We start from the raw sequence: 26,153 nt of genomic DNA on the forward strand, positions 1-26,153 counted from the left end.
TCAGATGGCCCAGGATGTGAGTGGGCGTTAAGGCGTCTGGGGAGGGATCTCAAAACTGGATTATAGATGGCAGACAGTTGGTGTCGTAAACCCCGCCTCTGTTCAAAGATGGTCGCTCACAGTGGACATAGATGGCTTCTTTCACTCCTCTTTCAAACCATCTGTCCTCTCTGTCCAAAATGTGAACATTGGCAACCTCGAAAGAGTGACCTTTGACCTTTAGATGCAGATGGATGCTGAGTCTTGTCCTGTGGAGGTGGCTCTTCTGTGTTGTGCCATGCGCTTGTGAAGTGGCTGTTTGGTCTCTCCAATGTAGAGGTCTGGGCATTCCTCGCTGCACTGTACAGCATACACCACATTGTTAAGTTTGTGTTTTGGCGTTTTGTCTTTCGGGTGAACCAGTTTCTGTCTGAGCGTGTTGCTGGGTCTGAAATACACTGGGATGTCATGCTTGGAGAAAACTCTCCTGAGTTTCTCTGATACACCGGCTACATAGGGGATGACAACGTTGTTGCGTCTGTCCTTCTTATCCTCCCTCGCTGGTGTCTGGTCTTCTTTTCTGTGCCTCTTTGCTGACTTTAAGAACGCCCATTTAGGATAGCCGCACGTTTTGAGTGCTTCCTTTACGTGTGTGTGTTCCTTCTTTTTTCCTGAAGAAGCTTCTCGGATGAGAGGTGAAACGTCTTCAAGCAACTTAAAGAAGTCCAGACGCTTTTCTTTGCAAGCTCCTTTGACTATGATGACCTGGATGACTGAGAACCTTCACAGACACAAATATGTTTGTTTTTTCACTTTGAAATTCATTTATTAATTCAACTTTGTGCCTTTATTATCTGCTGCAGCCTCGTGGTCCCAGGGCCTCATTTCAGATTCAAGTGTCCTTGCTTACATGCTGCATACTTCTTTACTTCAGACCTTCTAATGCAATAAAGCCCATCTGCAAGTTCTGCTGATTTATTTACACTAAAACCCATCAATATACAGTACAGTATTTTGTAGCTGTTGAGCACTTTATGGTGTGGTATTGATACTAATAGACTGACCTAAAACAAAATGCATGAAACCAAAATATTGATAATAATAATAATAATGTAGCACCTTTGCAATAATGCCGTGGGTCAAACAGCTGGAACCTCTGAAGCTGTTTCAAACATGCGTGTCTCAATTACGTGGAAATCCTCCTGGATAGCAATGTATTTTTATTTGTATTAATAGATTTTTTTGTTGTTTGGTGAGATTCACCTCTTTCTTTCTAGTCCAACTTAAATACTAGATATTTACAGTACAGAGCAGCAGTCTCTGCATAAAGATGTATCTGCCTCAGTCCTGGCAGAATTACTCAGTCTGGTTCATATCTAGGGCAAAGCGTACGACGCCGCCACCTCTCCGAGGTCCGGGTCTATCCAGCGGTGGTTGTGGTTCTCCTCCAGCAGCATCCTGGGAATGATGATTACTGGGTCGGAGAACCTCGTCTTTAGCATCTCTAGGAGGCAGCACATGGTTAAGATGGCAGAGAAGGAGACAGAAAGAGACACGTGATGAAGCATTTCTCTAGGGCCAAGCACAAGAAGGTAATGGGCTGAGCTGAGCACCCTGTGACCGCTCATTTCAGAGAATATCTGGGAAAGATTTAGCAACACCGCAGGCTTCCTTTCTTCTTTCTTTGCTTCCCACAATTTATTACATAAAAAACCAAAGGATAAATAAAAGTTGGGAAAGCTGCTTTGCATCAATACAGGTTACTTTTTACAATCAGTACAGGGTGGGCCATTTATATGGATACGGCGTAATAACATGGGAATGGTTGGTGATATTAAAGTCCTGTTTGTGGCACATTAGTATATGTGAGGGGGCAAACTCCTCAAGATGGGTGGTGACCATGGTGGCCATTTAGAAGTCGGCCATCTTGGATGCAACTTTTGTTTTTTCAATAGGAAGAGGGCCATGTGACACATCACATTTATTGGTAATGTCACAAGAAAAACAATGGTGTGCTTGGTTTCAACGTAACTTTATTCTTTCATGAGTTATTTACAAGTTTCTGACCACTTATAAAATGTGTTCAATGTGCTGCCCATTGACTTTTGTCTTTGGGGTCATCTGAAGGCAACTGTCTATGGTGTGAAGATACGAGATGTGCAGCACCTGAAACTACGGATACTGGATGCCTGTGCTGGCATTTCTCCTGCGGTGTTGCTATCAGTGTGTGAAGAGTGGGAGAAGAGGGTTGCATTGACAATCCAACACAATGGGCAGCACATGGGACACATTTTATAAGTGGTCAGAAACTTGTAAATAACTCATGAAAGAATAAAGTTATGACCAAGCACACCATTGTTTTTCTTGTGACATTACCAATAAGTTTGATGCGTCACATGGCGCTCTTCCTATTGAAAAAACAAAAGTTGCATCCAAGATGGCCGACTTCTAAATGGCCACCATGGTCACCACCCATCTTGAGGAGTTTGCCCCCTCACATATACTAATGTGCCACAAACAGGACTTTAATATCACCAACCATTCCCATGTTATTACGCCGTATCCATATAAATGGCCCACCCTGCACTTTGACCCATTCGCTTAGTCGCAGCGCTATCACGATTTCCAGGATGCCAAGAGTACAATGAGGGTCTCGGGGTGTTCTTTGAAAGAAAGGCTACAAAATGCAGTAGACGATGGAAAAAATCCAAATCACAAATTAGATCATAAGCATGCACCTAGAGCTCCTGTCATAACTGATCAAAGCAGTGTCGCTTCCCTCATTCCATCCATACTTACCGCTCATCTCACACCCATGCTAACGCTCGTCACAGTCTAGTGCAAAGCCTGGGCCAAATTACTGAACACAAACTCAGATTGCAGGTCCAACAGAAAACAGTGGCAGCATGCTTTAAAGAAAGAAAAGTCCACATGAGATGGATTTGTTTCAGTTTTGCATGTGACTACAGTGCATGAGTGACCTGCCTCGCACATAACTGGGGTCATACCTGAGCCGCTAACTCAACTAGTCAGTCATGCAATTTAACCGTGGGGAGTGGGTGCATTCCGGCAGCTCGATCGGGACTAGTCCCTCACGACTGGACTAAAACCCAAGGCCTCCTTAAGAAAAGCCACCTTAAGGAACCTTAAATGTAGGATGTGACAGCAGGCAGGCAAACGTCCCCCTCTAACCCACCTCCCCCCTTACTCTAGTGTCCATATGGAAGAGAAATACAGAGGGGAGTAGACCAGAGATAATGTGGTGGTTCACCAGAAAAAAAACAAAAGTGTGCCACTGTAATAGAAAACAAAAGTAAATGACAACTCCATGAGCAAGTATGAATGACAATGAGTGGCAATTCTGTGTCTATGTCTTCTTGTTGCTCTTGATTACCTGGGATTGGGAAGTGCACAGCCCCACAGGTGTTGCTTTAGAGTCTGCACCCAGCCAATATCTCGGATTGGCTGGCAGAGTTGTATGTAGTGGTACTGTTTTAGCACAACCCTTCAAATGAACCAGAATGTCACTGGTTAGCACAGGACATATTGGACACAGCATCATCCAAAATGTGACATCCTCAAATAGCATGCCCGTGCCACCGGGCTAAAGTATGAGAGAGAACAATGTGAAATGCAACATCGCGCACACGTCTGTGGAATTTTATTTATTTTTTTGGCAAATTCACTAAAAGCTACGAAGCACATGACATCTTGTTCTGGAATAAGTGTCTGGACATCCTCCCTCATGCTTGTTGCTCCATAAATCGCACGAGTTCTAAGAATATATTGAGACACGATGCAAAAATAATATATTCTTCGGTTCTCACGTGACGGCAACATGCAGGAGCGGGGAACGATGTCAGAGCTCGTGCCAGAACACAGCGCAATCTTTGATAAGCATAGAAAGAAAGTTGTGAGAGAAAATTCTCTTCCATGTGGATTTAAAAAAAATCTCGATATATTTTTTCAGAAATGTTGTTTGTCACAAAGACAAAGACTTGGACAGGAAGAAACACTGACAGATACCTGCAACCGGTAATTTTTCATGGTTCTTCTTAACAAAAAGAAGCAAAGAAGACACTGCTTTTTCTGCTTTTTTGGTTTTTGTTTGCATTTATTTGTAATGTTTCATTAAATATGAGCAAGCAGATAGAAACACAAGCACATCACAACTTTTTTTTCTTTTTTTTGTCCAAGACATCACTTTCTTTACCATACTTTCTATCCTTATTTGCCTAAAAATCATAAAGATAGCACCGGGTGTGTGGTGTGCTAAGCACTGTTTACATTTTACTGCCCCTACAAGCCCCCCCACCCCACCCCACCCCCCACCCCCACCCGTGTTACATGACAAACCCCCAACCAAAGGCTGCAAAATGTTAAATGAGTCAGGCCTTTATCCCTGATGGAGCGAGTGCTCAGCTTGTGTAGATGTGATGCAGCGGTGATGGTAAGAGTTGCTGCTGTCTCAGACACCACAGCAAACAGAGAAGGGACTGTCCATCGTTCAGAATGGAGAGAAAGATGCATGAAAACAGAGGTGTGTGTAGGGTGGAGCACAAAGATAACAAGACTGTCTTCTAATGCAAAACAATGTGTCTCTATGTACACTAGGATGAAGCAGCTGATACTTTACAGTAAGTGCAGAATTGGACTCAGCCAGCATGTATCCCTGCTATAAACTAGTAGTAAATATAAGTTATATACACACAACTTTTCACAGACAAACAGTGTGAAACTTTCCTCGTGTTCTCTTTTGTTCAGCATCTTGCTGAAGGTATCCGATTTTCTCTGCACTACCATGTTCACTTTGAAGACAAAGAGAATCAACATTTTAATAAATAAACTCAGTGATTGAAGTAAAACGCGGGATTCAGAAACAGAGAGCGATGAACGATGGGATCCAGCAGACACATCGCTGTGCCTCTAATATCAGGAAAAAAGTATTTATAAGCACAAAGAAAATCAGATTACGGGAACTTTAAAAAAATGCAGTGAGACGGTTGTTTTTTCTTTCAGATCTGTGCCTCAGCCGTACAGAACGCTCCTTTAAGGTGCAGCATGAGATGTCTGCTGTCAGCCAGCTGCAGTTTATAGTCTGCAGAAAAGCAGATGCACAACATGCACCTTCACACTGGGGATTTATGCTCCAGCAGGAAATCTACACCATAACCTACGGCGTAACTGACGTGGACCTCCATAGTAATGGAACTACATGTTTTTCGCTGCAATTTTTTTACATTTATCAGTGAGAGATAAACAATCACAGTCTCATATAGCATCAGTATAAGGACTCACAAATGTCAGCAGACACATGGGGGGAGATTACAGAAACTACAGGCTACCTACTGGGGGTGAGGTAATTTGAAAAGAAGTGGAAAAACTCGGGGGACAAATATGTTTGGCCCCAAAAATAACAAATGAGAACAAAGAGCAGCCTTTTATTTTGCTTCTGCTTTCTGCCACCGCATGTAAAACACCAGGACACGACCACGTGGCACATGGTTAACACACAACGCAGCAGCACAAGCATAAATGAAGTCGGCCACTTATGTAGGTTACATCAGAGGCTCTACAAAGAAGTCTAAATCAGACAGCACAGGGACCAGACCTGTTAGTAAAGACAGTGTTGGGGTGATTACACTGAACTATGGTCAGTGAGACTGACAGCTCTTGGCACTTGGCGAGAACGATGAGAAGCACAACATCTCCCAGTTTCACTGAACTCATCTCTCTCTGATTCTGAGAACCGACGTCACTACTCCCCGTCTTTATGTCTTTATGTCTTTATGCCTGCATGACAATGTTATCTAGTTCAGGGGGAATACTCGAGTGCTCTGCAGACTGACTGGTGTTTAATGCACGATCAGTTTAGTGTGACCTAGATGGTTTGTTGGCTACGAACGGTGCGTTACGAAATGAAATGAGCCTCACGCGAGCGGAGAAAAATGCTCAAGTGTTTTTCTTTAGATGAATTATAAAAAGCCGTACAACAGAATTTAGTTCAGAAAGAGACACTGATTACGAATCACATTTGGCAAAGCTGATATTGCTCAACACAGACTCTGAGCACGTGAACAGAGAACAGCAGCAAAGATAACAGAGCAGGTATCAGACGCTCATCATGATAAACCAAGCGGGACATTTATCAAAGATTTCAGAGTTGCTGCTCATTTTTGTGCATGTCCAAAGTGCCAATCTGATTCATTTTTTCTCAAAAAAAAATCCACAAAGGAGGGAAGAAACAAATCCTTGATAAATTCAACAATGCAATCTGCTCGGCTGATCAAAGCCATCCGCCAGAATTGCTTGTCGCTGGGCCTGTGCATTCAGCGATTGGCTAGCCAGGCAGCCAGTAGCCATGGCAACCTGGAGATGGAGGCAAGCAGAGTGGGGGGGGGGGGGGGGGGGGGGGGGGGTGAATAGGCTGAGAGAGGGGAGAGGATGCTCACGCCCACTCTGAAGCAATGAGGCATAGCGTGATACAGGAGGAGCAATGGCGTGGCATGATCACAGCGCAGCATCTTATTCTAATGTTACTGTAACAGTGTGGCCAGGAGGTAGTGACAGAGCACTGAGGAAGAGGATGAGAAAGAGGCTTGGGGAGGAAGGAGAGACAGATGAGAACCGATGTGAGAATCAATTTTGCAGCCTCTGTGTTCGTTTCTCCCCGAAAATAAGAAAGAAAAGGAGAAGTAGTGCTAAATGATTTTTACTCTTTTGCCTCAGCCAGTTTGTTGTTCATCTCTTTACTTTTCTCCTTGTCCCCCACCGAAGGCCGGTTCTCGGGCTGGTTCTCTGAGGTCGCCTTCTTGGAGCCCCTCAGCACAGTGCTCTGCTTATCTTTGGGTTTCTTCGCTGGCTTGCTCTGGCCTGCTGCTGTGGCTCCAGACTTTTTGGATTTAGAGCGAGGGAGACTATACCTGTCAACCTAAGGATGGTGGATAGTGGAAAAGAGAATCCTGAGCTGACATGCCTTAGTGGTGTGCAATGAGATGATCATGGTAAGGATTGCACATCAACATCACAGGTCTCATTTCTATCACGAGATTTATTTGAACTAAAGTTTGGCAGGTGTGCTCTCACCTGTTTGCCGGGGTCTATGTAAGGCTCACTGTACAAACTGCGTATCCTCCTCCTCTCCACGGCCTTGTTGTCAGCAGGCTGCAGCGGGAACTGGGCCTTGAAGGTCGCGCTGTAGCTGGTTTCCAAGCTCGTCTTTTCATCCGGTGGCAGGTACTGGGACTTGGCCCGTATCATCTTTACTGGCTTCACGTCTCTGTACGCTTTGAATTCAGTTCTGTGGAGAAAAACAGGAAATAAGCTGGTGCTCATTTTTACTAATCCTGCAAGATCTACAGTGTAAGATGGCACTGTTCAGTATTGGAAGTTGGATGATAAATATTGACCTGTGCATCTAAGCTGTGGAGTTCAAATGTGCTTTTAGAGGACAAGGTCAAAGCCCACATGCGGAGTATGAGCACACTGTTAACCAAATGAATCAAAGCACTCGACCACCTCCAACTTATTATCAGTAAATAGCAGAGACAGCACCTGCTGGACGTCCAAACTGTTGTTGGGGACATTAATAAGGTATGTTTGAGATCTCTACTCCCCAAATTTCCCCAACATGCTAACGTGTCCAACCAGGGAGGACAGGACACTGGACCATGTGTACAGTAACATCAAGCGTGCCTATAAATACGCCTTCCCCTACCTGGGACAATCTGACCACCTCTCCCTGCTCCTCATCTCTGCCTACACCCACCCCCCCCCCTCAGGAAACAAACCCTTCAAGCACCCGGGTCATTAAAGATGATGGTCTCCTCCAGCTACAGGACTGTTTCATTAAGCGCTCTGTAGAGAGTGTGTCAACGACTAAAACCAACCTAAAACCCAGGATGATGAGTGAAGTACAGGCTCTGATCAGAACTCGTAACTTAGCCTTCAGGCTGAGAGACAGTTCGGCCAGAGCCAACCTGACGAAGGGCATCAAAGCGGCCAAGACGAGGATAGAGGGCTTCCTCACTGATAACAGCCCCCGCAAGGTGTGGAGAGACATCCAAGCCCTCACCAACTACAAAGGCCAGAGCCCCCACCCGTTTGCTTACAGGGTAAATCGGTCGACAGAGGATGCCGTTACCGTCAACCTTCACAGAGCGCTGAGCCATCTGGAGAACAGGAAGAGCTGAGTGATGATGTTCTTGGTGGACTATAGCTCACACCCCTTGCCACCTGCTCGAGGATCAAAGACTTCCAAACCAAGTCCCAAAGTCAAATGATCACTGCAGCATTATGAGAGTCGAAAAACTCTCTAAATCCTTTCATCTTTAATAAAATCATCAGTGTTGCTGCTTTACCAGGGGTCACAATTAAGTTTAACATCCAGGCATCCATGAAAACAGGATTTATTAAATTTAATGGAGTTAGAAGTTAGCAGGAAGTTAGCAGGAAGTTAGCTCGCTAGCTTCCATCTAAATATATCTGACTGAGGGATTTCTGAAACAAATTCAAACGTACAGCTCTGTTATCACTTTCAACATAAATGAAGACAGAAAACTAAACAGCAGTGACGTTTGTAGGGTTACTGAAGTTGGGCTAGCTGGTATATAATGATGTGCTACGTGAGCGCTAGCTACACAGCTATCCTAGCATAACATAAACACAGTGAAGCTGGAGGATGAACGCTAACAATTTTCCACTGGATAAAAGTTAACGTGAGGGTTCCCGATGGTTAGAGACAAATGCAATCACATGGCAGGATGCTGTAAACGGACCAAACTTCAGTCAGGAGAACAACTGAGATAATCCATCCACAATACCAGGTTAGTCATTAATATACTGCTGCAGGGGCTGGGCTGGAGTTACATCACATTACATTACATTTTAGGGGCTTGTTGAGATTAAATAGAACAAGATACAAAACATTAATACATGTCAAAAACACAACAGCCTTACTAAACGCAGAGTAGTTTGGGCCCAGAAGCAGGATTCATCACGTCATCACTAAAGACCGGATTCTCTTGTATTCTATTCTATGTGCTTATTGTGCATCTTTATAATACAATGGCCATCGAAAGGTTCAGCCTTGAGTCAAAGTGAGCATTTGTGCCAAATTTAAAGAAATGAACTGAAGGTCCTGAGATATGTTGTCACAGGATGGCAAAAAATGTGTGAGATCAGAGTAATCCTGACCTTACACATGATCTCACCAAAATCATTTCATGATGAGTCCGAGCAGCTGTGTTTAACTAAAGCTGAAAGAAAAGTCCCATTTGTGTGGGCCTTTGTGCCATTGTGGTGGTTGTTTAACGATCATCACTATTAGAATCTGCATAGTTTTGCTGTTACTAACTTTAGCAATGCTTGTGTAGAGAAAAACTGTAACGAGTGGTGCATTACTACTGAAGAGCAGAGAATGTCAGAGGTAGTGCAGGTGGGAGGAGGTCTGCACCACAATTTGATGGTGTGATATCCTGTAGTCCTCCTCACACAGCATTTCTGAAGAAGGTCAGCAGTATGGCATTCCTTCAGTGCAGGCTGGCCTGCAGCATGTGCTCTGTATCACTGACATTTAAAATGTATGGCTAGCATGATCCACACAGTGTCTGGATATGAGCTGTGTATTAAAGGCATTTATTTTACATCACCTTGCACAGCTCCATCGCTCCTGTTTTAATCACACTGTATTTTTCTCTGCAGCGCGTTGTGTTCTTTTAACATTAGTAGTCCATGCATGCATGCACCAAGCTTGCTTTTACAAACGTTAGTGAAAGACTGAGTCATTCTAAAGAGCTCGTTGGATTTAGGGTCCACAGTCCACCATCAGCTGTATACTCAATATTACTGCAAAGTGAAGTGTTTAGGAACCACAGCAACTCAGACCATGTGAGGTTACAGCATGAGGTCGCAGAGTGCTGAGGTACATAATGCAGAAACGTCACAGACAGCGCCGAACCTGCTCTGGAAATAACCTCAGCATAAAAACTGTGCACCAGGAGCCTCGTGCCATTTGGTTTCCATGGCTGAGCAGCTCCTGTAGGCGCAATCTGTAGGCAGCCCAGTATTCTCGTCCACATAGTGTCTATTGTTTGAACACAGGTTTGCTCTTCAGCTACTTAAACATTTTTTAAAAGTATTTTGAAAAAGATTTCTAAACAAATATGATTTTAAAAGTTTTAGTAATCTGGATGAAAACATATGAAACTTGGATTTCACTATTTTTTGGCTTATGTTCTTAAGATTCAAGCTCGTCACGTGGTGTTTTGCAGCAAAATGCTGAAAACAGGTAGCTAATTACTAGGGGTGCAACGATACTCGTATCGATATTGAACCGTTCGATACAGTGCTTTCGGTTCGGTACGCATATGTATGAACAATACAAAATTTGTAATTTATTTTATCAACTTTCCTTCTGACGATGCTGTCTGTGTTGAGCGCTCAGTGAATCTGCGTTCGACTACTCCGCCTAGGCTGCACTGTCGAGCGCAGATCCACTGAGCGTTAAACACAGACAGCATCGTCAGAAGGAAGAGCGCAGGGCAAGCTAGCGAGACAGAAGTTAAGCTCTCCTTGCAACATGGCAAATTGAACCTCCCCCACCCTCATTCAGATCTGGCGTTTGGAATTATTTTGGTTTTCATGTGACGTATGACCCTGAAGGTAAGCGAGTCATGGACTAAAGTAAAACAGTATGTTGGATGTGCCACGCAATGCTCAATTACATGGGTGGGAGCTAGTGTGTTAGCGCAGTTAGCTCGTTAACGTGTTGGCTGTCTAGCCCCACGCAGGGGTAGCTCGTTAATGGAGATTTGCCGTGTTGTGGCGTTAACGTCATTTCAACGAGATTAACGCTGACAGCACTAGTGGGAACACAACGAATATGACTGCACATTTACTCCGACATCATCCTAGTGCAAAGACAAAAACAACAAGCATGCATGCTACAAACTTTACCCGAGTCATTTAGACAGCCGTTAGCACAGGATTCTCCTTATGGGGACCTGATATGTTTAATATTGTGGCGAGCTCAGACAAGGAGGAGACGGAGGTGTCGTTTGGTCTTGCTTCCCGTGAGCTAGCCAGGGAGCACAGCCGTTTATTGACATCTGCAGAAGAACACTGCCGCTAGCTAACTGCTCAGCGCGGCAACCGCACAGCAACAACAACAACAACACACAAGGCGCCCTCTGACCCCGGAAGGACACACCGTCGCAGCGAGAGGGCGTCACCCGTCACTATGGCAACATAAACAAAACATAACTGTACAAACAGAACCCCGAACAGCCCTGACCCGCTACAATATGCTGCTGAGAATATAGCCCAGAAGAAGCGTATAGTATAGCTTTTATTTTGGAAAGAGCCATTTCTCTGTAATAAACTCTCTTTTCCAAAGATGAGTGATTCCTCAATCAGATACAGGTGTTACCGCGCCAGATCCGCGGCCCCGAACCGTAGTAAGAAAACCTCTGGCAGTTACTTGAAGGTTCCGTAACTGACTCGTAGCCGGCAACAGCTTACTATACAGGTCAACTCCGCTAGCAAAAAGATCGAAGGAGGCGTAGGAAACTGCTTCACCAAACTTTATTTCTTCTCTAAGGCACGGACACCGCGTACAGTGGGCTGAAACAGTTTACTCACAGCGAGCATCGCCGACACAACTCTGGCTGTCGAGGGAGTTATTATATTCCTTTTATTTATTTTCTTTTCGTCTCTTCTGTAGCTAACCGTTACTTTTTCCCCTTCTCCGCTCTCTCTCTTCACACACACACCAGGCAGTCCCGCTACACACATCCCGAATACATTTCCCGTCAGGCTTCATCCTTAAAGGGCCATGCCTGTAACACAGGTCTTGCAAAATCGCTAGCCCGACGTCCCGGGGCTAGCGATTTTGCCAGTCGTACTACCAAAATCTATCTCTTCCCTGCCCGTCGGGCTATTGTAGAAAGGAAAAATATATGTCAATGCTTTTGCATTCTTTCAGAAATGTAGCTGGGTAATTATGTCATTGGCATCGGTGAGCCACTGTCAATATGTGACATATTGAAATCTCGTTTGAATTTGCGCTTGTTTTTTGCTTTCACTTTGCAAATGTCCAGGTGCCTTCTTTTGGCGCACCGGCCGGTCACGACCGGCGGGGGAAAAGTCACGCGGGTCAGAACATGGGGTGCCACCATCATCTCACTTCTGACACCAATGTGGCGAGCTCAGACAAGGAGGAGACGGAGGTGTCGTTTGGTCTTGCTTCCCGTGAGCTAGCCAGGGAGCACAGCCGTTTATTGACATCTGCAGAAGAACACTGCCGCTAGCTAACTGCTCAGCGCAGCAACCGCACAGCAACAACAACAACAACACACAGGGCGCCCTCTGACCCCGGAAGGACACACCGTCGCAGCGAGAGGGCGTCACCCGTCACTATGGCAACATAAACAAAACATAACTGTACAAACAGAACCCCGAACAGCCCTGACCCGCTACAATATGCTGCTGAGAATATAGCCCAGAAGAAGCGTATAGTATAGCTTTTATTTTGGAATGAGCCATTTCTCTGTAATAAACTCTCTTTTCCAAAGATGAGTGATTCCTCAATCAGATACAGGGCTTGTAATATCGCTAGCCCGACGTCCCAGGGGTAGCGATTTTTCCAGTCGGGCTACCAAAATCTATCTCTGCCCTGCCCGTCGGGCTATTGTAGGAAGCAAAAATATATGTCAATGCTTTTGCATTCTTTCAGAAATGTAGCTGGGTAATTATGTCATTGGCATCGGTGAGCCACTGTCAATATGTGACATATTGAAATCGCGTTTGAATTTGCGCTTGTTTTTTTGCTTTCACTTTGCAATCGCGCAAACTGTGTATAGAGAGCGACAGTACTGATCTGTGAGTGATGATAATTTGCGCACCAATTCCTCTGACATCGTCTTATTAATCGTTAGCTTACTATGCAAACATGACAAGTGAAATCTCCCGCAGCTTAAACATGTGAGAGGTTGATCGCGCAGAGAATCGCTGAGCTTATGTGAGTGCGTGTGTAAAAGCAGCAGGATTTATATTTCAGTTCTGCTGAGCCAAATAAGACAGGTCAGGGTGAAGAAGTGACAGCCAAAGAAAAGCTTACCACAAAACGGAGAAGTTATGACAAATCAGACTATAAGGCAAAAAGAAAGTGCAGCTTTATGGTTTCATGGACAAAATAATTTCTGTGGCTGCAATATGATGAGCTAAATAACCGGGGCTGCACATAAGTGGTCCGCAGGTGCGCATTCGCTGTCAAAAAACCCCCAAAAAACCACGCACAAGATATGAAGTTGCAACGCGTGTTTGCATACATAAGATTTTCTGGAGGAGGACAGACATTTGTTTAAAACTCTTAAAGATGTCGAAGAAGTTCCTTTAAGCAATTACTTTGGTGTTCCTCTACCTCCAAACAAATGTCAGGAGTCCGAACCACAAAAGAAACGCGTATTCTCGGAAAAGTGGTTGCAGGAGGTGAGCTGGCTTCAAACAAATGATGAACGCACAGAGATGTGGTGCGGAATGTGCCGTGAAAATCCCACTCTAGCGGACAAAAACTGCTTTTTATATGGACGCAAACGCGCGCTGCAACTTCTTATCTGGTGCGCGTCTTTTATTTTGACAGTGAATGCGCACATGCGGACCACTTATGTGCACCCGTGTAAATAACATAATGTTCTGCCGGGTGTGTTGTTGGTTTTCTCTCGATTTCTGAGTCGACAAGCGCCTTTGTTACTGGGACCAGTCATTTTAAGAAAGGCCCCCATTAGAACCCATGAGAAATGCAAGAAATGCATTATTGCTCAGTCTGCAATATCTTTCCCAGAACAAACACCAATTGCAAATAACATACTAAAAATAAACCTGAAAATCTGTTTAGAACAGCTACTATGTTGCAAAGAGTGAACTACCACTGGCACAATGTAGCAGTCTTTGCAAACTTCAAAAAGCAAATGGCCTCGATCTTGGTTCCACTTGCCTCTTACCCGTGACTTCAGTGGAAATTTCAAATTCAGGATCTGACACAGACTGATTCATGTCCTACACAGTTCTTACAAGTTCATAGAAATTTCTGTTCAATTAGAACCAAGTATTTGAGTTGATGATTGTAATTTTTATACAATGTTGTAATTTGTTTTTCAACAATTTTTTGATTAATGTTTTGTTTCCTTTACAATATTATACTTTAATGTATAATATTGTAAAGGAAACAAAACAGGAAACAAAACATTAATCAAAAAAATTGCTCTCTTTTTTTATTCGGGCTACTTACATTTATTTTGGGCTACCAAAAACTGAAGAGTCCCTGCCCGAAGGGCTACCAGGGATTTTGAAATTTTGAGAGCCCTGAGATATATATATTTTTTAAATTACTTTTGTTTCAGCAACATTAAATTTAAAAACTGTACTTTTGAGTTAAAATATATATTTATAATTTTAATAAATGACAAATTAAAAAGGCATGAACATTTTTTTGTATCGAAAAAATATCGAACTGTGACACCAAAGTATCGAACCGAACCGAACCGTGAATTTTGTGTATCGTTGCACCCCTACTAATTACAAAGCTCTTGTTTTTAGAGCAGCAAAATGAAACCATCATTAGTCGTCCTGTCATGGTCTGTGTGCAGGCAGGAAGGAAAGGACCCAAAAGCAGAGGTAAAACTTAAACTCAAAACAGCAGCTTTATTGCTGGACACTAGGAGAACTTAACTAAACTTGCAGCCACAAACATAAACTAGAGAGGCTACCCACAAAGACAGGTATGAGGGAGACCACAACACTGGAAAAGAGAAACACAGGGCTTAAATACACTGAGGGATAACGAGGGGAATGAGACACAGAAGGAGAGCACAGCTGGGAGTAATTAGGCAGGACGAGACAAGGGAAGCAAAACTAGAAACACTGACACGAGACACGGACCTTCAAAGTAAAACAGGAAACATAAAGAGACACAGACATGACAACATGAACTTCACAACCTGAAATCACAGACAAGAAACACATGAGACGTAAGTGAAACATAACTAGATTAAACTTGAGGCAACTAAACAATGAGCCGAGAACTTAACACCATCTTCAAAATACAACAAAAGAGATCAAAAACCAAATGAACGTGCTGGGTCACAGACCGAGCCCCAGGCACGTCCTCCACGTCACAACCAAAATTACTTAAAGCACAAATAAGAAACATCACCTGCAAATTAGTTTCACAGATAAATAAATTATACTCCAGACAGAAACAGTGTTTCTGTTAAACACTGTAAAACTGTCCCGTTACACTGTGACACTTGGCAGAATATCATTAAAGACAAGTGACAGTCTACAAATTATTTAACATATTTTTAATTAAAACTAATTTTCAACTTCTCTTCTCCATGAGTTTATCATAATCTCCTGTTAATCTAAGCTTAAACTAGCTGTCAGACACTAACATGTAGTCTATTAAACAAAACCAAAGTGAAATGTCACACTGTGAAATATGAAAGTAAGCTATACTGTACAAAGGCTGGTGACAGTGACATGGCTGCTGAATACAAATATCCTTTCTTCACATGGTGCAGAGAGGAGGTGGAAGCCACACACAGAGCCATTACATAACCACCAACGTCCACTCAGTGCTCGACGGGGCCCAAGGAGCCACGATGCAAAGACAGGTTATACAACAATGTCCAAGGCCAAGGATATAAAGCACCCGCATGACCTCACAGGCCGTGCGCTTATGTGACAGAAAGATGGAGAAAGAGACAGATTGTGAGTGCAGACAGGGTTCACAGTGTGAAACACCGGCCTGCACTGTAGCATCGCTGCTACTAGTCAACATATGACTGGGTAACAATAAAGCCTGTGTCTCCAAGGTCGATGTGTACTTGGTACAAAAAAACAGACAATGTTCAAAACACTTTCCTGTCATATCATGAAGCTAAACTCTGTATTTATAAACAAACCAAAACAAAAATATTTTTACAAAAAACATGAAAACATAGCAATGTGATGTTCATATGCGCTCAGCGCCTCTGGACATAGTTATTGGTCTGCATTTTACTGAGCAACAATACCTGATATATGGCAGAATGGCTCTGTTTTAGCACCCCTCATATAAATCTTTTAATAGTGGAGAGCATATCTATGTACAGAGCAGGTGTTAATGACAGTAAATATGACTCTGATTAAATCAGGGGGAAGTTGAGGTGAAGCAGGTGTGCAGCACATGTGGCGAGGCTAAAGCAGCTTATATACAATGCTCTATGTGAGCTTTACTGAATGGATCTAAGTGAGGGCGACTCAGCAGATTCAGTTCAATTTTATTTATATAGCACCAAATCACAACAACAGTCGCCTCAAGGCGCTTTATATTGTAAGGTAGACCAGCGGTCCCCAACCCCCGGGCCTCGGACTGGTACTGGTCCGTGAGTCGTTTGGTACCGGGCCGTGAGAGTTGAGGCTCAGGTGTGAAATGTCTGGTTTTCAGGGTTTTTATCGGTTTTCAGCGTTATTTTGTTATCGTTTTTATCAATAACTCGGTTTTCCTGGGTCTTTTCACGTGTGTTATGAATAAATCTTCTTTTTTTCGGTACCGGTACTAGTTTTATTTTGTTGTATTTATCCGCGACACCTTAAAGGCCGGTCCGTGAAAATATTGTCGGGCATAAACCGGTCCGTGGCGCAAAAAAGGTTGGAGACCGCTGAGGTAGACCCTACAATAATACCAACACTCCCGAGGTGTAATATTTTACGTTAGGTGACACATCGTCAACATGTTACGCTTGTTTTTCCTATTTAAAAAAAGCCATTAGGGCATTCATGTGACTGTAATAAAATAATCTTTGCAAAATAGTTTTTAGCATTAACCCCTTACTCCAACAGATAACTTAAATTTACAGGTGAAATCGTGAGGAAAAAAATGTAGCCACTCGATTCTCATCTTCAGACATCAGTGGATTAAAAAGTCAACTCGTATCTCATAGAAATTGTGATTTTATTAACTAACGTCAAAGCTAGTCTGCACCTGACGATAAAAGATCCAAATTTAAACACCCCCTTCTGGTGAAAGTGAGTTCAGTTATTGGTGACTAAAGGTTGTGCACTGCTGTACGTAGGCTGGACCGCCTAGAATCACAAGTACACGAAGAAAAGAAGAGCTGTGCATTTATTTTGTGATGTTCATGGCGAGACTCCTGTGAGAAGAAGGGGAAACGTGGTGAGGAAACTCCTGCAAGGCCGACATGATGCCTTCAAGTGGTTTTTGATATCCAAACAACACTTTCAAAATCAAAAAAAGGCAGCTGGAACCACAGGAGAACCTGCAGCTTCTGCTCGGAAAGTGGTTTAAATAATAAATACAGGTATAATTTATTAAAGGGCTTTTTGTGGTTCTTTGTGGCTGAACACAGCTCTTGGTTGGTAGTTCATTACCACACCGACTGCAGACGGCCCATGCACCTACAGAGAGTTCCTGTATCCTGGTGGAGGCAAGTTTGTGGTACGTCTGTGGTTACTGTTGCTTGTGCTGTTGTTGGTGCGTCAGCAGCCCTGGAGAAGAGCTGAAGTGAAACGGAGAGTTAAAAACAACAACAAGTGTCCACCACAGTCACTGTCTGTGCTTTTCATGCTGTATTTCTGATTCACGATGTTTCTTCATGCTTTTTCTGTTCCTGGTGAACTCCAGAACGGAAGAAGGGTCACTCCCCTACTTGTTATGGCCAACTTGTCAAGCAATCAGCTTTTCAAGTGCACACAGCCAAGCTACACGCTGTGAGGGTGTTGGAGGAATGCATGGAAGCATGCATGCACAGGTTGCCTCTCTGTAGACAAATATCCAAGCATACAGAGACAACAGAAGTAAAGCTGCTCTGGAGGGCTCACTCTGCTGACCCGCCGTGACTGAGAGGATGTGCGGAGAAAGCCCTCGTCACAACGGCCAAACGCTGGCACCGACCGTGGTGGAACCGCGCCAGGGTACAGTACTGCTGAGCTTCATGCAAATCTGCCCGTATGTGGAGAGCACAATTCCGACCTCTCCCAGCGGGAGAGTCATCAGAAAATGCTTTCAAACAAACGGCTGCAAATTTCTGCACCGTGGAATCAAACAGTGCTCAGCTATATTAAAAAAGCATGATGAGGTGTTACTGGCAGGCCAGAGAGAACAGGACACAGGCCAAGGCCAAGAATAATGGTTTATATGTACAAAGACTGAAGGTTTGGATGGAGGAGTAGAATGAGGTGAGCAGGGGGAAGATGAGGGTTTGGATCTTCTATTGAAATCTGAAATCCTGAGGATGCTGTTTCACTGCTTCCTCTGAAAATGGGAGAAGAACTGCTCTATGCATCTGTCCACTCAAATCACAATGAATCCTAACATGCCCAGAGGTTATTACAGTTGAGTAATTAATTACTAAATTAGTAGAAAATAAATCTCCAGCAACCCATGTGTTAACCTTTAACTTCCCTGTATTGATGCAGCATGTTGTGGACCTTTGCTCCACCTTGTTCTGTAAGCTGTAAGTACATTTGCCCACTGAGACTGCTAAGCCTAATTTATGTGCAGTTGTCACTGATGGACATCCTGACTCCTGATTTTACAGCAGCACTGGCCATACATCAAGACCTGGCTGCTTTCTGCCAGAGTAATCCAGGGAAACTGACCTTCCCACGCACCACAGCTCCACTTCCTCACCGTGTTTCTTGGTGTGTCAGTGAGTGCAACGGCGGCTGTAAGTTAACGCATCCTACGTCCTCTGGGACCAGTTGGCTCCCTCTCAATCTTACAGCCGTAGCTTCTCAGGGGTCCAGTTGAAACTGTACATTGCAATCATCAATCACACAGGCGCAGTTTTAAATCTTCACAAAGTGATGCACTAAACTAATGTTGCAAGTTTTTGGCTAAAGGCTGGTTTCAGTTTTTAATGTAATCAGTGTTTGGTTCAGGGTTAGGGCTAACTGCAATGCTAACTTACATAATTCATTCATACTCAGAATCAAATCTGGGGATATTTCCTTGTACATTCGCTGTAATCAGATATGAAAAAATCAGATTAGAGTGGTTATATAAGACACCCAGCTTTAGTGGGCAGCACTCTGAACTGACAGTTTAGGATTACATTTGGGCAACAATACTTGGAAATCTGTCACCGCTAAAGAATGCAGCAGTTCAGAAGAAAATCAGTTGCATTTTGGTTGTTCTGTGGACGTGACATGAGAGATAAACTGTCTTTAAGTCTGAACATTACTGTCTTAGAAAACAAGGTTTTTATTTGCCCAGGTGAGAAACAGGAGAGAGGACATGCAAAAGAAGGGCACTGCGTTAATAAATGCGTTGAATGACAGTAACGTGGCGTAAATTCAAATTAAAAATGTACTTCCTCAGTCGTCTTCTCATCTTTTCTGAACTCGATGAACCTGCTCTACCTGCCTCACTCTCAGCGATGAAACCGCATCGGCGTTCATCTTCTCGACAGCTCTGCCTGATCTGCTCTTTGGATGTCTTTTGTTAGTCGACACAGTTGCACAATGCAACAAACAACGCTGTCAGCATGAAGAGCAGGCTTTGTCTTTTACAGTTTTTGCAAACACTAACCACACAATAACAAAGAGTCTGACAGCAGCCACTGCCTGAAACTCGAGACTTATTTTCATGCATAAAATGACATTTTACACATAATGCGACGAGTTGGCGTTGAAATGACGGTGGGATGGGCTTTGGTTGAAAATGCTGCACCAAGTCGGGGCAAGAAAAGGAAAAACTGTTTCCAATGAAAAGAACTGCAGAAGCCTTGAGCATTTTCCCAGGTGCACTGCAGAAAGAGCGTCTTTGTGTTCGGCACACTGTCTGGTAAAAATAAAGGTTCAAAGAAATGGCAAGTGCCCACATCAGAAAAGAGCTGAGGGCTTCGTGTTTCACTGGCCCGCGGTGATAGGGAGGGCTGACTTTACACATGATTAGCCAAAGTGACGATTGCAGATGTTAACTGATGTTAGTGTCTTCTAATAAAACAAGAATACTAAAAGAGTAACAGATGATTCTTTGTATTGCTTATCCTGTATCAAAGGCTCGTGCTAACTTTATATTCTCTAACTCTGTTGTATTGACTGGTCCAATTGAGGTTTAGTACAAAACAACACCAGCATGTTTTGATGGCTTAATTGTCTGTTTGGTCAGACTTGAGAGCAAATAATTATGGAAAGCAGCTAAAACATTTCATCCTACTGATGCTGTTTTTTTGCTAAGGCTCACTTCTCTGAATTTCTACTACTGAAATGAAGAGTGTAAGGTGACATTAGCGATGAAGTCAGCTGATTGAAATAAACACTAACGCAGATCCAGCATTACAGTGGATTTATACTTCTGTGTTAAATCCACGCTGTAGGTACGCGTAACTCCAAATCCTTCTGAAACCCTACGCTGTAATCTGACATGCACCTCCCCATAAATGTAACACAACCAGCACAGTTATAAATGCTGACATCAGCCACTTGTGTAGGCTCCAATGAAGACTCCACATGGAGTCACCACAGAAACATAATTCAGGTATTAGTGCTTGATTTTACCTTTCATATCTGTCCACCAGGGTCTGATTGGGATGGTGAGTACAACATCACCATGACAACTATAAGAGGGATGTCAAACTCCTTTAACCTTATGAGCCACATACCGTCTGCTTTGTGTGAAACTCCTTTTCTATTAGTGTAAAGAAGTTTAACTACCGTATTTTCTGCACTATAAGGCGCACTTAAAATCCTTTAATTTTCTCAAAAATCATCAGTGCGCCTTATGTATGAATTCTGGTTGTGTTTACTGACCTCGAACCGATTTTATGTGCTACACGGCGCTCAAAAATCTGTCAAAAATGTTTTATTCCGACTTTGGTAAGCTAGGAAGCCGCGCCGCTTGATGGATTGTTGGAGCATTACGGCTGCTGTAGTCAGGAGCCTCTCGGAGGAATCTGGGTCCTAAACTCCGTCTGTTTCAGGTCCCAAAGTCAAACGAACACTGCAGCATCACTGAGAGTTAAAAAATGTCTAAATTCTTTCATCTTTAATAAAATGATCAGCGTTGCTGCTTTAGCAGGTGTAACAATTAAGTTTAACATCCAGGCATCCATGAAAACAGAATTTATTACATTTAACAGAGTTAGAAGTTAGCAGGAAGTTAGCTCGCTAGCTTCCACCTAAACATGATATAGCATGTTCTGACTGAGAGATTTCTGAACAAATTAAAACGTACAGCTCTGTTATCACTTCCAACATAAATGAAGACAGGAAACTAAACAGCAGTGACTTTTGTAGGGTTACTGAAGTTGGGCTAGCTGGTATATAATGATGTGCAACATGATTGCTAGCTACACAGCTATGTTAGCATAAACACAGTGAAGCTGGAGGATGAATGTTAATGCTTATAATCTGGTGCGCCTTATGGTCCGAAAAATACAGTACACATGTTTTCCCTGAGATATCTTAGCATTAGAAAACGAAGTACAATTCCAGCAGTATGTCTCAGTTTTTCTGCACAACACAGAAATGCTATTCTAGTAAATGAAAGAAATCTGTTACTACGACTCCCTGGGCTTAAACTGTGAAAATGAATAAATATGTAAAATTACAGGAGAAGTTCTGACAAGTCATTATAAAACAGGAAGTTTTTGCTAATTCACAGAAAACGTCCTTTGTTTTGGACCCACTGTAAAAAAATAAATAAATTTCCATAATAATGACAGGAAGACTTAACAGAAGAACGAGGCTCAAGTGGTCAGGGGTGAGAGGAGGAAGAAGCCTGAGGATTCATCCTCTGGGATATCAGCAAGTTAACAAAATCATTTGGGAAAGCTTGAAAGATGTAATGGATACCATGTTGTTCTCACACATGTAATACGAGCACAACTCAGTAATTCAGTTCTTGATTTAAAGTCACATATTTAACTCTGGAGGAAGTATTTTTGCAAGAGACAGGAAACAGCTTTGTGATGTATTCAGCCAAGCAATTTTTTTTAAATAACATAAAAGAAGATGGAGCTCTTCACTATGCATTTTAGGAGTTTTTATGAACTGGATACCCACCATGGCATTAAATTTTGAAAGTTAAACAGTCTGTTACTCTGTCAAGTAAATGCAAAGGACAATTCCAAGTGTAGCTACATATCTGTCTGACATCATATAAGAACAGAGATGTCCATAGTGAATTTTGAAGGTTAAAATTCAGTTTTACATTCATGAAAACTGTAGTTATAAAGCAGTTATAAAGGATTGTATTTGTTCAGCCACATTGCCATGTGTTAAAGGCCTGCTTAAAAACATATCAAGAACTTGAAAACATAATTTGAAGCAAATTTCTTTCAGTGCTTTTGTGCAAACACTGTGTGTGTGTGTGTGTGTGTGTGTGTGTGTGTGTGTGTGTGTGTGTGTGTGTGTGTGTGTGTGTGTGTGTGTGTGCATACAATCTGTGGCATTAACCCACAGCTGACCTGCTTTGAGTCTCTACTGGCAGAGGAAGACAGCGAGCCGACTGGGCTTCTGCTTGTCACAGTGCAGCCATTTCATGCCGTGCGGGGGAAAAGCCCTGGTCTGTACCCTGCTGATGCTTAACAACACAGGCACGCCAGCAAGGCACCAAACAGCTGTAAGGCTCCCTCAGTGATCACACACAGCACCACTCACCTCTGCCAGCAGAGTCTCACTTCAGCCAGGCTCCCTCTAAAAGCCCAAACCTGCATCCCGTGACAGCTCTGAGCCAAGACTCCCGATTTAGGAGTATACTGTGAGAGGTGTTTAAGATAACACGAAGAACAGAATGTTGAATATTCTACAAAATCGGCGTATAGCACAGCAGTATCCTCCATAGGACTTGAGTATAACATATATAGAGTATCAGCTGAGGCATGTGTACAGTGGCTTAGACGTGCATGACTTGATGTTCATCTATCCACCAGTCGCCATCATCACCATCCCTCAGGAACATTGCATAGCAGTACAGAGATTAGACTCATAGAACTAAACACAACAGCGCTCGACAACAATTGCACCTTGACCTTTCCACTCAGCTTAATTACCTTCAGTGGAGAAAATACAAGTTGACCGCTGTGTAATGCATTTGCATGCTTTGACTGAATTACACTGTGAAACAACTTCTCTGTTAGTCACCCCCAATTAAGCTCTGTGTTCTGATGATTATCACACCTGCAATGCAACCTCAACAAAGCTTCTCATAGAGACCCATTCAGGAGGGTTTCCTCTGTGGAAAGGCCTCCTGCTCATTTCCCTTTGATTTCAGGTTTGTATCCAGCTGTGCAGCTAATAATGGACTATATAAAAATGATACATTAGATTCTTTATTCTCTTTGTTTGTTTTGTTTGTGGTGGTGTAAAGGATGGAAAGGTTCCCTCACCTTTGACCCAGAACTGGGTAAATATTGAGGCTCAGTTAAATTTTTTTTGCAAGTCTGCATTTTAAAAGACAAAAATATGAATGCTTGAAGAAAATGGGACAACTCTTGGCTAAAAAATAATGATTAGTAAGGATGCACAATTAGATCAGCTTTTAAATTGTAACTAATTTCACTTTGTGAACATTATTATACCCATAACAACATCTGAACCCCTTCCTTAACAGATATTCTTGCAGTTAGCAGTGTGATCACAACTGTCTTTCTGAATTGACTTTATGACAATGATATTTCTTTAATGTCAGCTTTGACCCCTTTGACCCTCTGAGGCCTTCAGCACCCTCTCTCTCTCTCTCTCTCTCTCTCACACACACACACACACACACACACACACACACACACACACACACACACACACACACACACACACAGTGACAGGCACTGTATTAACTTACTTGTAGGAGCTGCCGCCTGAAATCTCCTCTTTGATCTGTTTGTTCACGGCGTCCGCCGCCCTCCCTCTGCCCTCTCCATCCCCCTTCAGGACCACTTTCTTCTCCCCCTCCTTCTTGCTGACGCGCTTTTTCCTCTCCTGGCCCTGGAGCAGGTCCTTCTCCTGGACCTTGTCGGCTATAGCGCTTTTTTCAACGCCGCTGTCCGCCTCCGCCACCACCACGTGCTTTTTTGGGTACTTGGACCTAGCCGGTGTGCGATCTTCTCCCGCGGAGGCGCTCGGAGGCGGTTTGGGTATCCAGGGGTGATCGTACCTCTTCGGGATGGGCCAGGGCTTGAAGTCCTTCTGGTACTGGGTCTCACTGTTGAACGGTGTTTCCGGTTCGTGGTACTGGTTCTTGGGCTTACAGCTCGGTTCGGGACGCACTTTCCAGTGCTTAAAGTCCTCGCGCATCACAGAGCTGCACACGCGCTCCTCGGAGACGCACCTTCGCGGCGCGCGTGCAGTCGGAACGGCGCGGCTTTCTGCGCGAGACGGCTGCGTTTCTATAGCAACTCGGGCCTGGGGAGGATGTAGCTGCGGCTGCAGCTGGATGTGCTGCATCTCGGAGACGTCCGTGTATTTGGAGAAGACCAAAGGCACCGCAATGTCAGCCTTGTCCAGCTGGTTCCAGAAGCGGGCCATGCAGCACGCCCTGCTGATGCAGGGCCACGCCATGGTGAGCCGAGCTCACAGCTCCGCTACAGCACGGTGTCCCGCGGCTCGGACAGGGGGGAGACGTTAGTCCACTCTGTGCTGTCAGTGAACCAAGATGTCCGAGCTTCACGGAGGGATGCGATGCTGTCTTTGGCGTTAAATTTGCTTCGTGTGGAAACCCATCGCGCTTTCAGGGAACACAGCTGCAGAACTGAACGACTTTGTTTTGAGGTTTTTCTTTTTCTAACAGACGTCCTCTCCGCGTCTCTGTGTCCTCTGTGTCCGTGCGTCCTGCTACATCACTCCACGGCAGGGCTCTGCAAGCAAACACGGCCCCGCCTGCCCGCTCAGCATCCCAGAGACACTAGCCGAGGATGCACTTAGACGTCACGTTAGAGACAATCTAAAGAGGACTTCCGGTGTAACCTGCATTGTAAAAGCTCTTCCACCGTTTCGAAGCAGCGCAAATTGAAATACACCTCAAAGAAAAATAAACATATTAGAGGGATTTACCTTGTGTGTCGACAGGCTCCTATTAATAAACAGAATATCTGAGGGGAGCTACAAACACTGAAACACCGGCTCCCATTGAGACTATTGTGAGTTTCCTGTTAGTGCCGGGCTGATAAACATGCTGAGCTTGACGAACGGTTTGTTTTTACGCACCTGACCTACAGGAGGGTCATCCATCTTTTTATTTTTATTATTTTAGATATCATTTCATTTTCAAATAAATGGTTCATTGCATATTTTCAGTATTATTTACATGAATGTCAGTAAATATTAAGTCAGGTAATGCTGCAGTTCTATGCATGATTATAAAAGTATAAAAAAACAGACAGTATTGAAGGGAATTTTAAATAAAGGAAGGTTTTTATTGATTCTTTCTCATATTCTTTAAAATAAAGCCATCACAGCACTCATTAAATAGGCCAGTGATTCATGCAAAGTCTCCTCTGTGACAGAGCATATCGTCATTTGCAGATTGTGCCAACAACAGCAGAATACATGAATAATGCCGACTCCTTACATGCCCCGAGGGCCTGTCTCAAACCGGACTTTAGTTTAAGACATCAGAAAAACACATTGTTTGAACGGAAGCCTTATACAGTTCAGCTGTTAAGCTTTACAGACATGACCATTGATTTTTAATTCCTATTGTATTTGCTATTATTGTTTGTTAGTGGGTGCAAGTGAAAACTGATTGAGTAAGAGAGATCAAAGTGTTAATGAGGTAATTAGGGTAGATAATAAATAATTTATGAGGATGTAATCAAATAGAAGAAAGAAGAAAGCCAATAAAACCCACTGATCCAGCAAATGTCAGCCTAACTCATTAGAAAAAAGATAATGTGCATAGATTACAGTCCTATCAGTGCGTTGCTTTGTGACACAATGCATAATCTGAATCATCTATATGCTCCATCCACACCTTTGATGATCCCTTTGTTAATTTCGGTGTGTGTTTAGCTCACTTAGCTTAGCTACTGTTGTCCAGACTAGGTGTCTATTTACCTTACCTTTTGGAAATAGTTTTTAAGCTTTTATGCAGCGCTGACATAGACCCCATGTGACAAGAAATGTATAATTTTTTCTAACAAAAAGATGGAGCCTTTACAAATATAAACACTTAT

General features: G+C 43.4%; 1 protein-coding gene across 4 annotated transcripts; it reads right to left on the reverse strand.

Annotated features, from left to right (window-relative positions):
* Positions 1–800: 800 nt before the first annotated feature.
* map6a (microtubule-associated protein 6a) lies at positions 801–25,018 on the reverse strand. 4 transcript variants are annotated; one of them, XM_086307782.1, is made up of 5 exons: positions 23,825–25,018; positions 7,066–7,279; positions 6,696–6,910; positions 3,374–3,484; positions 801–1,483 (listed from the first exon to the last, which is right to left on the reverse strand). In XM_086307782.1, exons 1-5 carry the CDS (start codon positions 24,538–24,540, stop codon positions 1,336–1,338), a joined length of 1,404 nt encoding a protein of 467 aa, XP_086163908.1. In that variant the 5' UTR covers positions 24,541–25,018; the 3' UTR covers positions 801–1,335. The 4 variants fall into 4 exon arrangements, with proteins under 4 accessions (XP_086163908.1, XP_086163911.1, XP_086163909.1 ...); XM_086307784.1 differs by lacking the exon at positions 801–1,483 and adding an exon at positions 2,513–3,274 and having other exon boundaries at positions 23,825–25,016; XM_086307785.1 differs by lacking the exon at positions 3,374–3,484 and having other exon boundaries at positions 6,733–6,910; positions 23,825–25,016.
* Positions 25,019–26,153: the final 1,135 nt, after the last annotated feature.

The sequence above is a fragment of the Aulonocara sp. 'chitande type north' Nkhata Bay genome, linkage group LG10 (assembly GCF_057382095.1).
Source record: "Aulonocara sp. 'chitande type north' Nkhata Bay isolate Kocher_YH1m ecotype deep benthic linkage group LG10, A_spYH_male_GT1.1, whole genome shotgun sequence".
NCBI classification, from domain to species: Eukaryota; Metazoa; Chordata; class Actinopteri; order Cichliformes; family Cichlidae; genus Aulonocara; species Aulonocara sp. 'chitande type north' Nkhata Bay.

Excerpts from the sequence above, each read along its gene's own strand:
- map6a (XM_086307782.1), bottom strand. The coding sequence starts at position 24,540 with ATGGCGTGGCCCTGCATCAGCAGGGCGTGCTGCATGGCCCGCTTCTGG. Across the intron at positions 3,485-6,695 it reads AAACTGGCTGAGGCAAAAGA|GGTTGTGCTAAAACAGTACC; the intron begins GTAAAAATCATT and ends GTTCATTTGAAG. Across the intron at positions 1,484-3,373 it reads TGTGCACTTCCCAATCCCAG|AGATGCTAAAGACGAGGTTC; the intron begins GTAATCAAGAGC and ends GCTGCCTCCTAG.